This window comes from Panthera uncia, chromosome C2 (genome assembly GCF_023721935.1).
Source record: "Panthera uncia isolate 11264 chromosome C2, Puncia_PCG_1.0, whole genome shotgun sequence".
Taxonomy (NCBI): domain Eukaryota; kingdom Metazoa; phylum Chordata; class Mammalia; order Carnivora; family Felidae; genus Panthera; species Panthera uncia.
The window spans coordinates 131,365,105-131,380,192 of record NC_064810.1 but is presented as its reverse complement, the minus strand read 5'-3'; the positions used below and the strand labels follow the sequence as shown (position 1 = coordinate 131,380,192).

General features: G+C 42.0%; 1 protein-coding gene across 5 annotated transcripts in view; it reads left to right on the top strand.

The window, feature by feature from the left end:
* TBC1D5 (TBC1 domain family member 5) overlaps nt 1-15,088 on the top strand; it is a 533,625-nt gene that overhangs the window by 499,818 nt on the left and 18,719 nt on the right. For all 5 annotated transcript variants that reach the window (XM_049629846.1, XM_049629847.1, XM_049629845.1 and 2 more), the window contains one exon: nt 8,957-9,056. In XM_049629846.1, coding sequence (XP_049485803.1) covers nt 8,957-9,056 — 100 coding nt within the window. The remainder of the gene's footprint in view (nt 1-8,956; nt 9,057-15,088) is intronic.

The following is a 15,088-nucleotide window of genomic DNA, read 5'->3' as shown; positions in this document are numbered from 1 at the left end:
TTTAAAAATATTAACATCTTTTTCTCCTTGGTAATCAAGGAGAATTTTTTTTTCTTTTTTCCTCTCCATTATGTTATTTGAATTTTGAAATATTTGAGTTATTTGAGTTTTAAATTTTCTTCTCTTTTTTCCTTTCCATTATGTTATCTGAATAGTAATTTTATTATTACAAAAAATATGATATGATTTCATTGTGGAAAATCCAGAAAAAATAAGCAAAAAGAAAAGGGAAAAATGATTTATAATCTCACCATTTGGAAAATAACCAATATAAACACTTTGGTGAATGTCTTTCTTTCCTTTTTTTTTTTTTTTTTCCAAAATCATTCTTTTCCTACTACTTTGTAACTTGTTTTCCCCTAGTATATGATGTTGTTGTTAAATGTTTTCCTATGAGAACATTTCAAAAAAGTTGTGTAATACTCCATTTATGAATGTACCACAAGTTACCTAAGTCACTTGTCGTTAGACATTTAGGATGTGTGTGGAATACGTATGGTGAATATCCTGGGAGTTATGCTTTTGCACGTGTCGATGATTCCTTGGAACAACTTCCTAGAATTATATAAATAATCTAGAGACAACAAGATGGACACTGAGTGGGCATTTACCATGTGCCCCGTGCCACACAAAGCACTCCATCTGGAAAGTGTCCCGTAATTCAGTCCTCCAACAATCATCTGACGTAGGAGTTATCGTGATCCCAATTTTACAGACAGGAAAGTGAGGGGCAGAGAGCTTTGCTGTACGGTCAGGGTCACAGAGATGGGGACGCAGGCACCGTGTGTGCACGTCCCAGGGTCCGTGAGCGTTTTCCAGCCCGCTCCGACACAGCGGTGTCGCCTTCCATACCCGTACCGCTTATTTTTAGACTCCTCAGAAGTCTCCTTTGTGCTCTTCTTCCGTTTTTGCTGGTGGTGGCTTCCTCTGCTGATACCATATGCTCTGGCTTGGATTTGCTCCACACCGTGTGTGTATTTTGCCCTTGTGTACACCACAGCTTCCTCAGAACATCCGCAGCCTTCCCACTTTTTCTCCTCGAGACTTTCCGCTTCCTTCACTTCCCACTTCTTGTTCACCCATCTGCTCCAGAAAGCCTGGGCGTCTTTCCTGGCTTCTGGTTGCTATATTTAGCCTGTTCCCGCAGCCTGCAGTTGGTGTCGGTTCTCTTGCCTGCTTCTCTTTCTATCCGAGGGCGCCCTCTTGGAAGCCAAGAGAACTCCACGCCAGTGCTCGTGCTGCCCCACTTTTCTCCCAGACCAGGGGCTCTGTGGTTTTAAATAGTCCATGAACAGCGACCCTGCGGCAGCCTGTTCTCATCGTCATGCACATGATGCGTGTCAGGCAGTTGCCGCGGCAGTCTGCATGTCAGACCGCGGCCCTTGAAATAAAACATTATTGTCTGAAGTCAAAATATAATAGAGATGAATGGGAGATGAAGGGAGCTGTTCTGCCGACCCTCAGCTCCTGCTATTCTCCACACTCGGGCTCAACTCAGTGGCCGGGTTCTTTGCCCGGGTCCCACACTTCTGACCCCATTCTTTTGTTTACTGGGTCCCTGGCTCCTAAAACACCTTTCTTCATCATTTCTTCTGAGCCAGGTCCCACCAAAGTCTTCTTCCTTAAGACCCACCAAATTGCCGCCTCTTCCGGAAACTCTGCTTTCGTTTCGACCTCTGACTTGGAAGTTGTGTGCTCCCCGCGGAGTTGTGAAGCCTCATCTTTCCTATCTTCTACAGAACTCGCCTGATTCCTTCCTTGCCTCCCTCTGAACCTGTAGAGGTCTGAACCCATGTCTCATTCATTCTTGTATTTCCTAACGGTACAAACGAATATGTTGCTGACTACATCAATGAATAAGTGAATAAATAATAAACTACACAAGCTTATCCTATTAACGAAGAAATAACAGAAAGATATGGCATCATTGTACAAAACTGACACATAAAATCCACATATTATTAACCAGTTTAAATCATTGTATAATATTTGAGTAGAAGTATAATGATACATCAGCTATTCGGGGATGAAGGATGATGGAAATTCTGCTTTTTAAAAAGCAAATTAAAAACAAAACAAAACATGTCTTCAGAGACCGTCAAAACAACAATGGAAACAGAACACAACCAATTGTACCTCAGTATTTTTGAAGGAAAACGATTTAGTAAGTAATTTGGGGTCAGGACTTAACATTGTAATTGTTGAATCTCTCTTAAAGGAAACTGAGTGTGAGGTTATTCATTGGAAGGACCGAAGTGACGAAGCCTAAGAAAGGACGTGTACACAGGGAAGAAATGGGAGTGAGGGTCATGTGACTTAGGTTCTCAAATAGCTGTCTACACCTTGGCACACACTTCCAGAAAATGTGGCTTACAGAGGAGACCATGTTTCATGCAGGAGATAATGAGAGAATCTACCTCAAGGTTTTGTTGTGAGAATTAACATGAGTTCATGCATGTAAAGCTCAGTGGCTGGCAAATTGTAATTGCTATAAGAGGGTTAGATACTAGCTGTTTCTCTCTTTAGGTGGAGTGGCCTTCGTTCTCTGGTCCTTCCCTGTGGGGCCGCCACGTATGGTTGGTGATGTGTTGCATACAGTAGCCTACGTGTGGCCCTATTTCGTAAAGCTCCATCAGTTTCTTCCCTCACCTGTCAATATTGCCATCCAATAAGACGGTGATGGGCTCTTCAGCCTATACTAAGTCTTTCTGTGCCAAGCCGCCTAAAGTTTTAAAACTATGAACCAGTGTTTGCCAGCACTAGGTCATAAAACCCTGTACTTAAATTCCCTTTCACTGTTTTGACCTGTCAACAAAATTTTTTAAAGAAAGAATAATTGCCTTTATTGAGTACCTGCTTTGTTCCAGACACTCTCCCAGTGTTCTCATTTCATTCTCCCACCAGTTCTACCAGTGGAGGTGAGGGGAACAAGAAATTAAAGAACTTACCCAATATTATACAGCTAGTAACTGGCAGAAACACGATTTGAACCCAGGTGTGTGAGGCCAGAATTCCAGCCTCATCCACCACACTCCGTCCTATACTGGAAGGCAGAACATACAATGCCAGAGTAAATATCATAAGGGTTTCTCTTCAGTGTCTTATTTACACATAAAAATTACACTAACTGCTTGTTTCCATAAAACCTCAAGGCAATTAGCCAAGCATTTGTTTTGGATTACAGAGGACCAGTTTACTGAAAACAAATGACTAAGGCTGTCCATTTTTAATGTTAGTTGGGAGCAGAATGAAGCTTAAGAAGCTAAGATAGAAGTATAAAGTTGATTCCCACAATTTTAGAAGTTTGATTCTTGGCTGTTTCTTTTCTCTGTAATTATATAATAGAGTGAAGAATAAGTGACAAGCCACCCTTTGCCTCCAAATGATTCCATTTCTGTTTCTACAGTCTGAGAAAGTTGAAGGGTTCAGGAGTGTTTTAAGATTAAGAAAACTCTAGAGGGGAAATACACTGGCTTTCAAACTTCCAGATGGAGAAGTTTCTTGGACCCCTCAGCCTGTTCCACAGAGAATCCTCCTCTTATCCCATCCGTGGGCTTTTTGGTGGGCTTTCCTCTGGGAAACAAAAAAGGTTTAAATGAATGAAAGTTGTCATTTTCTACATTGTAGATTCCATTTGTGTTGATATTTACTTGGGACTTAGGCAAGAAAACTCTCTTCACTTGCTGCCAGAGCCCAGACCACAATTGCAGACTTGGAAAACTGTGTTCCTAATTTGTGCATGCCCACCCAGCAAGTGCTAGGTGCTGCCCGCTTCTCAGGGCTTCCCCGTGCCCTTGTGCAAATTGTGCACTGCACAACTTAGAGGGCACCAGTCTGCTCACGTTTTTGTTATTACAGTGTTCCAGCTAGCACACTAAAGTGTTTGAGGAAGAGACCTCTGAGCTGCATGTTTCTTCCAGCTGTCCAGCGCCTCCACCACCAGCACACGAGACCTCTCTCCTCAAGTGTCTCCTCTTGAGATCTTCTTCCTTCCCAGCTTTTAAAAAGCAAACAAATGAAATAAAGCAAATCTATTTAGATGGGAGTGGCTACTGAAGATTAAAGTTCCCAAGGGCTTTTATATCTTAAAGGAAGTGATTGCTAACTCCAAATTAAGACTAATACATAAGATAAATAGAGAAGACTTTTTAAGCCAGGAGGCAGTACATTCCTGGTGTCCTTTGTCCTCTCTGGGCTGACAGCACCCCGGTTGGTGGCCGCACGCAAGAAGAAACTGAAGCCATCGCTGGGCCCCCTTCTTTTAAAAGCCTGCCAGGCTCTGGCCTCGGTACCGTTCTGAGCTCATCCAGCTGGGTTTGTGTCTGTAACCTATTGACAAAGTGACTTCAGTGGAGGTGGTAGGAGGCAGGGACCAGGATTTCCAGAGCAACTATTCTTATTTCATCATAAGACTTGCATGTACTCTACCTCATAGTCTGGTAAATTACACAACACTCTTACTCTAATTATGCGATTGTAATCTCCATGGAAGCAAAGTGTCTGACTTATACCCTCTCCAAGGAGTGCTGAATTTAAGCCCAGATTGGGCGAGGATTACTTAGGGTTACACAACTAGTTAATGGCAGGACCAGAAATAGAACTCAGATTTCCTCATGCCGTAATAGCAGCCTAGTGTTCTGCCCCTTCTACCTCTGTTCCAGTTATCTGTTGCTGTGTAACACCCCATCCAAAATTCCACTCCTTAAAACAGCAACGCTGCTATTTCTCATAGGTTTCTGGGTCAGGCATTTAGTTGGGCTGTTCTTCTCCATGTGATGTTGATTGAGTCACTCACTTAGCTGGTGTCAGATGGATTGGGCTGAAAGGTCCCGGAAGATGTCATGTACATGTCCAGAACCTCAGTACTTCCCCCCTGGCCTCTTTCTCTCCATATTTTCTCTCCTCCCTTTCAGGATTCTAGCCTGAACTTCTTGACATCTTGGTAGCTGTCTTCCTCTAGTGAAAGCAAAAGTAAGCAGAAGCTGACAGGCCTCTTACACTAGCCCAAAACTGGCACAGTGTGACTTTTACTGCATTCTCTGGGTCAAGGCAGGTCACAAGTATCTATCTGGGAAATAAATACTACCACTTGCTGAGTGGCACAGCACGTACACCGAGGGAGGGAAGGAATTGATGGCGGCCATCTTGGAGACTAACCATAACCGTAGTTAACCAGCAGACATAGCCTTCTCTCCCTAATTCCTAGTGCTGGACAGAATGGAGAAACTCAAGCCTGGGCAGAAACGAAAGAGAAAAGGGAAAGAGAAATGCCCTGAAACACCGCATCCTTTTCCATCTTCAAGCCTAGCATAGAGTTAAGAAGGCGGCACCCACCTACCCACATGGCCCTCCAATCATTCCTTGGCTGAGTTTCTTCTGGTCGTCTTTTGCGCATCAGAGGAGACGGTGCTGCATTTTATAGTAATTTGGTTTTACAGCTACTGCTATGTCTGTTTTCTGTGTCAGGCTTTTAAGTGCCTATTTCTAAGGCCCATTCTCTACGCAGCAGTTAAAAACAGTACTTTTCAGTGCTGCATTGTGTATTGCTAAAATGTAATACACCTACAAGTAACCTTTTCAACCGTTAATTTCCATCTATAAGTCAAATTATACTCAGTTGCTAAGAAAAAGCGTGTCTCATTAAGTTTCTCCTGCTTTCTTTTTAACAGTACAGAAGATTCGTATATGAAAGAACAAGCATCTAAGACTGGAAAATCAATTTTCTAGCCTATTCTACCTCTGGCAACATCCCTTGTATGCTAACTAACTTGGTTAGGAATATCCTACATAATGAGGATTACGGGCATACTTCGTTTTATTGCGCTTTGCAGATATTACATTGTTTTACAAATTGAAGGTTTGGGGCAACCCTGCGTCAAGCAAATCAGATGGCACCATTTTTCCAACAGCTTTTGTTCACTTCGTGTCTCTGTGTCACATATTGGTAATACTTGCAGTATTTCATTCAAACTCATTCATTTTTAATGTGTTTGTTTGGCGATCTGTGACCTTTGGTGTTACTGTTGTAAATGTTTTGGGGTGCCACAACCCACACCCACATACGACAGTGAACTTAATAAATGTTGTATGTGTTCTGTCTGCTCCACTGACTGACCATTCCCCCACCCCTCTCCCCTTCCTTGGGCCCCTCTATTCCCTGAGACACAACAGTGTTGAAATTAGGCTTAGCGAGGGAGGAATGTCGAAAGCTGAGATAGGCTGAAAGACCTCTTGCGCTGCCCCGGTAGCCAAGCTGTGGCTGTGAATGCGAAGGAGAAGCTCTTGAAGGAAATTAGAAGTGCTGCTCCAGTGAGCGCATGGATGACAAGAAAGAGAAACAGCCTACCGCCGATATGGAAAAAGTTTGAGTAGTCTGGTTAGAAGCTCAACCAGCCACAACATCCCCATAAGCCAAAGTCAAATTCAGAGCAAGGCCCAGACTCTCTTCAATTCTGCGAGGGCTGACAGAGGGAGGAAGCTGCAGAGGAAAAGCTGGAAGCCAGCAGAGATTGGTTCATGAGGTCTAGGAAAAGAAGCCATCTCCATAACATGAAAGTATGAGGTAAACCAACCTTCTATTGGAAGAAGAGGCCAACTAGGACTTTCATAACTAGAGAGAAGAAATCAGTACCTGGTTTCAGAGCTTCAAAGAGCAGGCTGACTCTCTCGTTAGGGGCTAACACAGCCGGGGACTTTAAGTTGAAACCAGTGCTCATTGACCATTCTAAAAATCCTAGGGCCCCTAAGTTATATGCTCGTTCTACTCTGCCTGTGGTCAGTAAATGGAACAACAAAGCCTGAGTGACAGTGCGTCTATTTATAACATGGTTTACTGAATATTTTAAGCCTACTGCTGAGACCTCTTGCTCAGAAAAAAGATTCATTTCAAAATATTACTGCTCATTGACAATGCACCTGCTCACCCAAGAGCTCTGATGGGGATATACAACAAGATTAATGTTTTCGTGCTTACTAACACAGCATTCATTCTCTAGTCCATGGATCAAGGAGCCATTTTGATTTTTAGGTCTCATTGTTTAAGAAATACATTTTCTAAAGCTCTAGCTGCCATAGATGGTGATTCTTCTGATGGATCTGGGCTAAATAAACTGAAAACCTTCTGGAAAGGATTCACCATTCTAGATGCCATTAAGAACATTAATGATGCTTAGGAAGAGGTCAAAAGATCAACAGTAACAGGAGTTTGGAAGAAGTAGATTCTAGCACTTATGGATGACTTTGGGAGATTGAAGACTTCAGTGGGCGAAGTCACTGCAGATGTGGTGAAGACAGCAAGAGAACTAGAATGAGAAGTCAGCCTGAAGCTGTGACTGAATGGCTACAATCTCCTGATAAAACTAACGGATGAGGACCTGCTTCTTATGGATAAGCAAAGAAGGTGGCTTCTTGAGATGGAATCTTCTCCTGGTGCAGATGCTGTGAAGATTGTAGAAATGGCAACGAAGGATTTAGAATACCACATAAACTTAGTTGATAAAGCAGCAGCAGGGTTTGAGAGGATTGACTCCAATTTTGAAAGAAGTTCTGTGGGTAAAATGCTATCAAACAGCATCACATGCTGCAGGGAAATCGTTCATGAAAGGAAGAGTCAGTTGATATGACAGGCTTCATTGGTATATTAAGAAATTGTCATAGTCACCTCAGCCTTCAGTAACCACCACCCTGCTCAGTTAGCAGTCATCAGCATGACGGCAAGGCATGACGGCTAGACCAACAATGGCCAGCATTTTTAGCAACAGAGTATTTATTTTATCTTATTTTTAAGTAACCTCGACACCCGACATGGGGCTCGAGCTTACAACCCTGAGATCAAGAGTCGCATGCTCAACCAACTGAGCTAGCCAGGCTTTAAATTAAGGTATATATGTTGCTTTTTTAGACATAATGCTGTTGCACACTTAATAGACTACAATATAGTGTAAACATAACTTTTTTTTACATTTATATAAACACAATTTTATATGCAACTGGGAAACCAAAAAATTCATTTCACTTACTTTATTGTGATATTCTCTTTATTGCAGTGCTCTGGAACCAACCCCACAATATCTCTAGGGTATGCCTGTATTCTCTTACTCTGAGAAAAATTCTCTTAATCTTCTAAATTTCCTTGGGAAATTTTTTTGCATGTATGTTTTTTTCCTTAACAAAAACAGAGGTTTTTTTTTTTTTTTGTTACAGTTAGATTGTCTTTTACAGTTTAGATAATTATTCAACCTAGAGTATTTTTTCCTAGAAACAATCAAATAAATAAAATTCTCTAGTGTCATATCAAAAGAGGAAATGGAAGAGCAGCTATTTATGGACTGTAGGGGCAAAACATTTCCAAGTGCTTTGGGAAATCTCACATTTAAAGAGATTATCATTGTCTCTGGTTCCCCAAATGTATGTGAGGAAATGTGATATTTTTGTACCCAGATGCCTAGGGAGTAGGGTCCACTGAAACACATTTTTTTTTCTCCCCATTCATGTGGCTCGGATATTGAAGATATTGTCTGTACTTTTTTTATACCAGGTTGTATGGGTAAACATTTACACATGGCACAAAGCTAACATTCAGTTAGAAGAAGTCCAGTTTTGTTTTGTTTTTTATTTTTTTTTAACGTTTATTTGTTATTGAGAGACCAAGAGAGACAGAACGTGAGCAGGGGAGGGGCAGAGAGAGGCGACACAGAATCTGAAGCAGAATCTGAGCTGTCAGCACAGAGCCCGACGCGGGGCTCGAACTCACAAACCGCCGAGATCACGACCGGAGCAGAAGTCGGTCGCTTAGCCGACTGAGCCACCCAGGTGCCCCGAAGTCCAGTTTTATTTTTTAACACTGTACCATTTCTCTTATTTTGTGCCTCGATAAAATCATCCAAATCACTTGGAGAACTGTGGGGATTTTACTAAATTTTAAAAATTTTCCATATCTTTACCCCTTTCATTTTAGGAAGAAGAATTAGAAGCCCAGATTTCCTTCCTTCAAGGACAATTAAATGACCTGGATGCCATGTGCAAATACTGTGCGAAGGTGATGGACACCCATCTTGGTGAGTGAGCTGCTTTGTCCCCGGGAGTGATGATGGTCATAACAACAGTATCCACTTGGCCCTGTGTCGAGCTTTTCATGTGAATTATCTCATTAATTCTCACAGCAGCACTGTGGGAGAGCTACTGTTACTATCAACATTGTACAAGTGAGGAGACTGAAGCCCAGAAAGATTAATAACATTTCCCAGGATCATAGTACGAGTAAGTGGACTAGAAATTCAAAATCAAGCAGTGTGACTGTAGATTTCAATTCTTAAGTGCTACACTGCCCTTTATAAATATTTGTCTACATCAAACCAAAATGAAATGTTGACCTTTCAAGGTCAAATGGTCAGCTCTACTGTTGTGCCAACCTATCTGTAATTACTATTGTGATTATTATTTTGACAGTGCTTTATTTTTTAAATACATAGGCTTTTTTTTATGTTTATTTATTTTTGAGAGAGAGAGACAGAGACAGAGTGGGAGTGGGAGAGGAGCAGAGAAAGAGGGAGACAGAGTATTTGAAGCAGGCTCCAGGCTCCAAGCTGTCAGCACAGAGCCCGACATGGGACTCGAACTCACGGATCGCAAGATCATGACCTGAGCCAAAGTCAGATGCTTAAACGACTGAGCCACCCAGGCACCCCTTAAATACATGTTTTTAACCACCAGCCTGAAATGCATGTCAGGACCACATGACCTTTTCTTCTGCCTGTGCTTATATTCTAAGAAATGTCCTAGTTTGAAGTTCAGTTTATATGTGAGTCCTACATATGTCACGTTAGAAAGTCTTCAGGCATTACTCTCTACATTTGTAAAAGTTCTGTATTTTGTAATAGAAATGGTCTCTGGTGTATCACATATGTTTTGCTTCAGTAACTCTGTGCTGCTTGCGAAACTTCATAATGCATACTATTACCGTTTTTCAGTTCTCTTACAGACATCCTTTTTCTGTCCATTATCTTCTTTCTCCAGTGTCTAGCATCTGTAGTTTGGGAACAAATTAGGAAAATAAGACATATACTCTGACAGACATAGCCAATATGCTGCTGTGTAAGTGTGGACAAATGACAATACCAATTATTATAAGGTATCAGGATGCATCCCAATTGTGAGGGGAAATCGAAGAGAATCCACCAAGGCAGACGTCCTAGGAGTGGGCCATCCCTAGAGCCTTCCCTGAAGGTGGACTTTACCTTGGGCTCCATTGACTCCTCAGCCTATTCATGAGTTCACTTGCATGTGGCCCAAACAGCTGTCATTTAGGTGTAGCCTAAACCGTACTGGCCTCTAGCAAGTAATGTTCCCTTACAGATTTGGAGAGGTGCTTGACCTCAGTGGCTGGTTGTCCTCCAGTGTCTTACTAGGCAGCTGGCTGGGCCCTGTTCCGTCATCAGCCTTATTTCTCCTCTCTCGACCACTCTTCTCCTTTAGAGAAAGAGCTCAAGAGGGAGAAACAACAGGGGAAACCCTGGCAGGTGATCAAAAGGGTAGTACCCCTGATCACAGTAAGAAATGTTACCCTTGTCACATCTGGTCCACCCCTGTCGAAACGATTTATTTATATGCTTCATGATGATCATCTTTAAAAATGCATATAGAACTAAGTTTATGTGAATCTCATAGCATCCCACTATAAATGCATCAAAAAGAAGTCATTAAGAGAGATACAGTTTATATATAAATAATATATATTATATAACTAATTTTAGTTTATTTAAATATAATTTTTAATTTTAAAGCAAGTGTGGGGAGTTGGGGGGAGGGGGGGCATGTGTGTTTGTGTATGTTTGTTTCTCTGGCTGTGTGGGTGACCTTTGTAGTGCTTGATTTTGGTTTTGACCAAAGTAGGAGAACAAAGAAGTGACTGGGAGAAAGATGTACTGGAACTCTAGAAAATCCTGTTAGGAAATCTCTAGGTTGTTTGGTCCACATAGCAGCTTTTCAAGCAGCTTTACTTAAGCCTAAGAATTTTTAAAGAGCTTTCGCTCTGATTTTGGTCTTTCAGTCAGCTCTGTAAGAGTATTTTCTCACTGCATGGGAGGGGGGAACACTTTAATTAAAGAAAAGCCCATACCAGATGTGAATTTTCAACTAACCACCAAACTAAATTCGTTTCTGTGTGTACGTTTCACTTTCAGCCAGAATCCCCTCATACAGTTGTCAGCTTCTTTTCTCCATATAAATAGCAGGACACTTTATAAAATGGGCTTGAAGGGGGTGGGGGTGCCTGGGGTGGCTCGGCCAGTTAAGCGTCTGACTTCAGCTCAGGTGATGATCTCACGATTCATGAGTTTGAGCCCCGAGTCAGGCTCTGTGCCGACAGCTCAGAGCCTGGAGCCTGCTTCAGATTCTCTGTCTCCCTCTCTCTCTGCCCCTCCTCCCCACCTCAAAAATAAGTAAACATTAAAAAAAATGTTTTAAATAGGTTTGAAGGATGCTACAAAGAATTCCTGGCCCCAGGGCCCACAGATGCATTTCTATCCACCTGCCTATTATAACAGTGATTTATTTATTAAAGGGTATGCCTATGTTGTAGGCAATTTTGATTCTAGGCAAAAATTAGAGGAAAACACAAAGATTAATTAAGGGAAACTCTTGATTGGCTCTTTGACTTATTGGACTTCTTTTAAAAATTACTTCAGCACCCTAGTATTTTTTCCATATGATGTTTTCTGTTTTTCCCAATTATTAAAGTAGTACAAAATCGGAACCACTGAAAAACCCATTAGTAAGTGACTGATTATAACTTAGTATAATGCCATCTTATCGAATATTAAAGTACTTTCTTATTAACAAGGAGATGTTCATGCTGTATTATTAAAGGAAAAGATAAGTAGCACAACAGTATATATTTGATGCAAAAATAACATTAACAGTCATGGCCTGGCTGAAAGGATGATTGTAGGATGACTTTCTGGGAGACCTAGTTTTTATGCTTGGAAGATGCAAGGTGGTCACTGAAAATCTGTAGGTGGCTGAAGTGCAGCTAGCACCTGGGACTTCCTCTTCACGCTCCAGGCAAGAGCCCCGTGCTGAGAGTGGCTGGCGTGGTGTTTGAGAAGGAGAGAGCCCCGTGTGGCGGCAGACAGACCCAGGGTTGAGGTCAGACTCGGTCCCTTCTTAGCGTGGCCTGCTTCTGATAGTGTCTTCATATAGAAAATGGAGATGCAAATATCTACCTTGCCAGTTTGTTGCCAAGACTAATGTGCTTTTAACCCCAGCACAGGGCATGGCCCAAAGTCGGGTCTTCAACACAAATTCTCTCCTCTGCCTCATTAACTCTTAACTGTCCCTTCTCAGGGAAGATCATCCAGTCTGTGACCAGAGTGCTGAGTACTGACATGTGCAGGCCCCTATAACTAGTTAGTGGCCGAACTAGGACCAATACCACATTTCCCAACCCCTAACTAAATATTCCCTTGTCAGTGATGCAGAAAGATGCTGGAATTGGGATACGCCGGTCCTTGGGTTAGGTGTGTGAGCTCTTTGGGCAAGAAGAACTTTAATGATGCAGAGTCCTTGACCTGAGCGGCTGGGCCTCCATTATGCACTGGGCCACAGGCTACCAAGGCAGCTCTGAGAACTGCATCAGAAACTATTCTAGGAGGTATTTTCTGTATCCTTTCCTAACGTTGATTGTTTTCACCAAGTTCCTTTCATTTCAATAGAATTCCATATCACCCTGCACTTTCATCATTTCAGTAATTTTAAAACGTCAAGTACAGTTCAAGGCTATTTTTATAACTGACAGAACAAATATAGAGAAAAACATCTCAGTTAAAAATTATATAAAGGCACTTGTTCAAATGGTCCTTTAATTAGAGAGGTAATAACATTGACAGCTTAGCAGTTACTTCCTTATGGGCCTGGAACCCAAAACTAAAGAAATATTTGTTTTATCAAAACTCTACCAAAATTTTAATTTTATTACTTCCACATAGTTGAAGCACGTGAATCCAAACACTGAGAGACAGGAATTGAAAATGCATGCATTTATTAAATCTAAACTTTCCTGTCAACTTCAGAAGGCTTGTTGTACGTATTCATTTTTCTGTTGCTATAGTTACTCCCCTTCCCGTCACCCTGACAGTTGAGTCAAAAGCCATTGACAGTATTAACCTCAGGTGGTTGAGCTCAGGCTATTTTTAGGTTTGCCGTATTTTACTCATAATTGCACGTGGGTGAGCGGCCCACGCTTCTCTGTGAGCAGCTGGGCTGAGCTGCTAGCTGTTTACAGGGAGTGTGAGCTGTTCACCCTGCTGGCCCTAAAGGCCCCACCTGCCCACTCCCGGGGGAGGTATTTCCAGTCTCTGTTCGGTATTTAGAAGTGGTTTCCAGCGGCTTGCCCTTTCATTGGTGGCTCATGTAAACAATGGCAGGGTTAAATGCAGTGAATTAAGGGAACTTAGGTTTCCCAGAGTGCTGTAGCTCCTAGGAGTTTAGAATGTTGAACAGGTGGAAGCTTTAAAAGCCAACTCAGCAGTTCTTCGTTGCGAAGGTGAGGAAAGCAAGGTCCAGGAAGGATGAGAGGCACACAGCTGGCTTGTGGCACACACGCCATGAGTCTAGACCCGATTTCAGTCCCTGGCTTCTCTTTTACTGACGCTTTGACTAAAGCCAACACTTGAATCGGTAGTTGGATTTCAGATCTTCTGCTGTTTCATTGCACGCATCATTACCGATTTTGCACTTGTCATAATATTTATGTAAGAATTAGCTGTAAGAGGAGGCCAGTTTTGAAAATCAGTTTATTTGCTTCTGCAAGAACTTTATAAATCTCATTTTCTCATGTTTATAAAAACAACTTTCAATGGACGTCTGTGGAAATGTTCAATAAGGCAGTTAACTAATCACATTTGAAAAAAACAGGGAAGGAAAATGTGATCACCAGACAGCTTCCTCTCTGTCAATCACACTGTGATAAAAGTTTTCATTACTATTTTAAGAATTTTAAATGCTGCATTTAATTGTGGGCAGCATAGTCCTCTGTAGAAGGAGAAGATACCTTCCCTTGAGAGTCTTGTTAAAAAGACAGATTCTTATTCAGTAGGTCTGATATGGGACCTGAGGTTCAGCATTTCTAACAGCCCCCAGATGACCGGATGTTATTGGCCCATGAAAGTCTTCAAGCAGCAAAGAGCAAAAGAACTTAAAATTATGTGGGCAGAATTAAATTAATATATTCATAATCCTATTGATGTATTCATAACTCCACCCTTCAGGCACATGTACAGCTAAATTCTGTGGGCAGACAGCACACAGCCTCCCCTGGTATTCTCTTGTAGCTTTCAATCATGTGAAATTCAGTTCTCTTTTTAGTCTCTTTGAGCTTGTTCTACTCTAGTAGTGAAAGGCTCTTCCCACCCCCCACACCCCCCACTCCAATTTTATTATCACAAGACTTGGAACAGTTGGTCAAAATCTAACTTGTACCAACCCTGTGCCTATTTAGAAAAACTCTGCAAACTATACACTGTCTTACCCTTTCCCAGGCTAAGATACCACAACTCTGATCCCATGGCTTCAGTATAGACTGTCCCATCTTCCATCATTTTGCTTTCCACTTGCTGGCTGTCTCCCATTTTCTCATGTGTTTTTCCACAGGAGGAACCCACACTGAATATCTTTCCTTCTCTGTCTTTTTAAAAATACAGTTTCCAAATCCTTCATCTTTCTCAAACTGTCTGACTGCATAGCCCATTCGCAGCCCTCCATACCAGGCTGCCTCTCTGTCCTCCAATCCCAGCCGTCTCCAGCTAATGACCCAACAGGCAAAAGACTTGTCCACCCTGTCTTGTGGAAACAGGCTTGCTGCTGATTGCTTGAAAGCTCAAGGACTCTGTGGCCACCATAAGCATCTCACACTAAGCATAGAGCTTGTGAGCAGGGAAAGTGAAACCCAAGTTAAGAAGGCTAATGTTCATTGCCTTGGGCCACGTTTAAATCCCTACTGAGTAGTAGCACTCACCTTTGACTACTGACTTTCCTCCTGTCAGGAAAACTTTCATGGCCTCAAATTCACCAAAAAAAGTATTTCCGTCTTAAA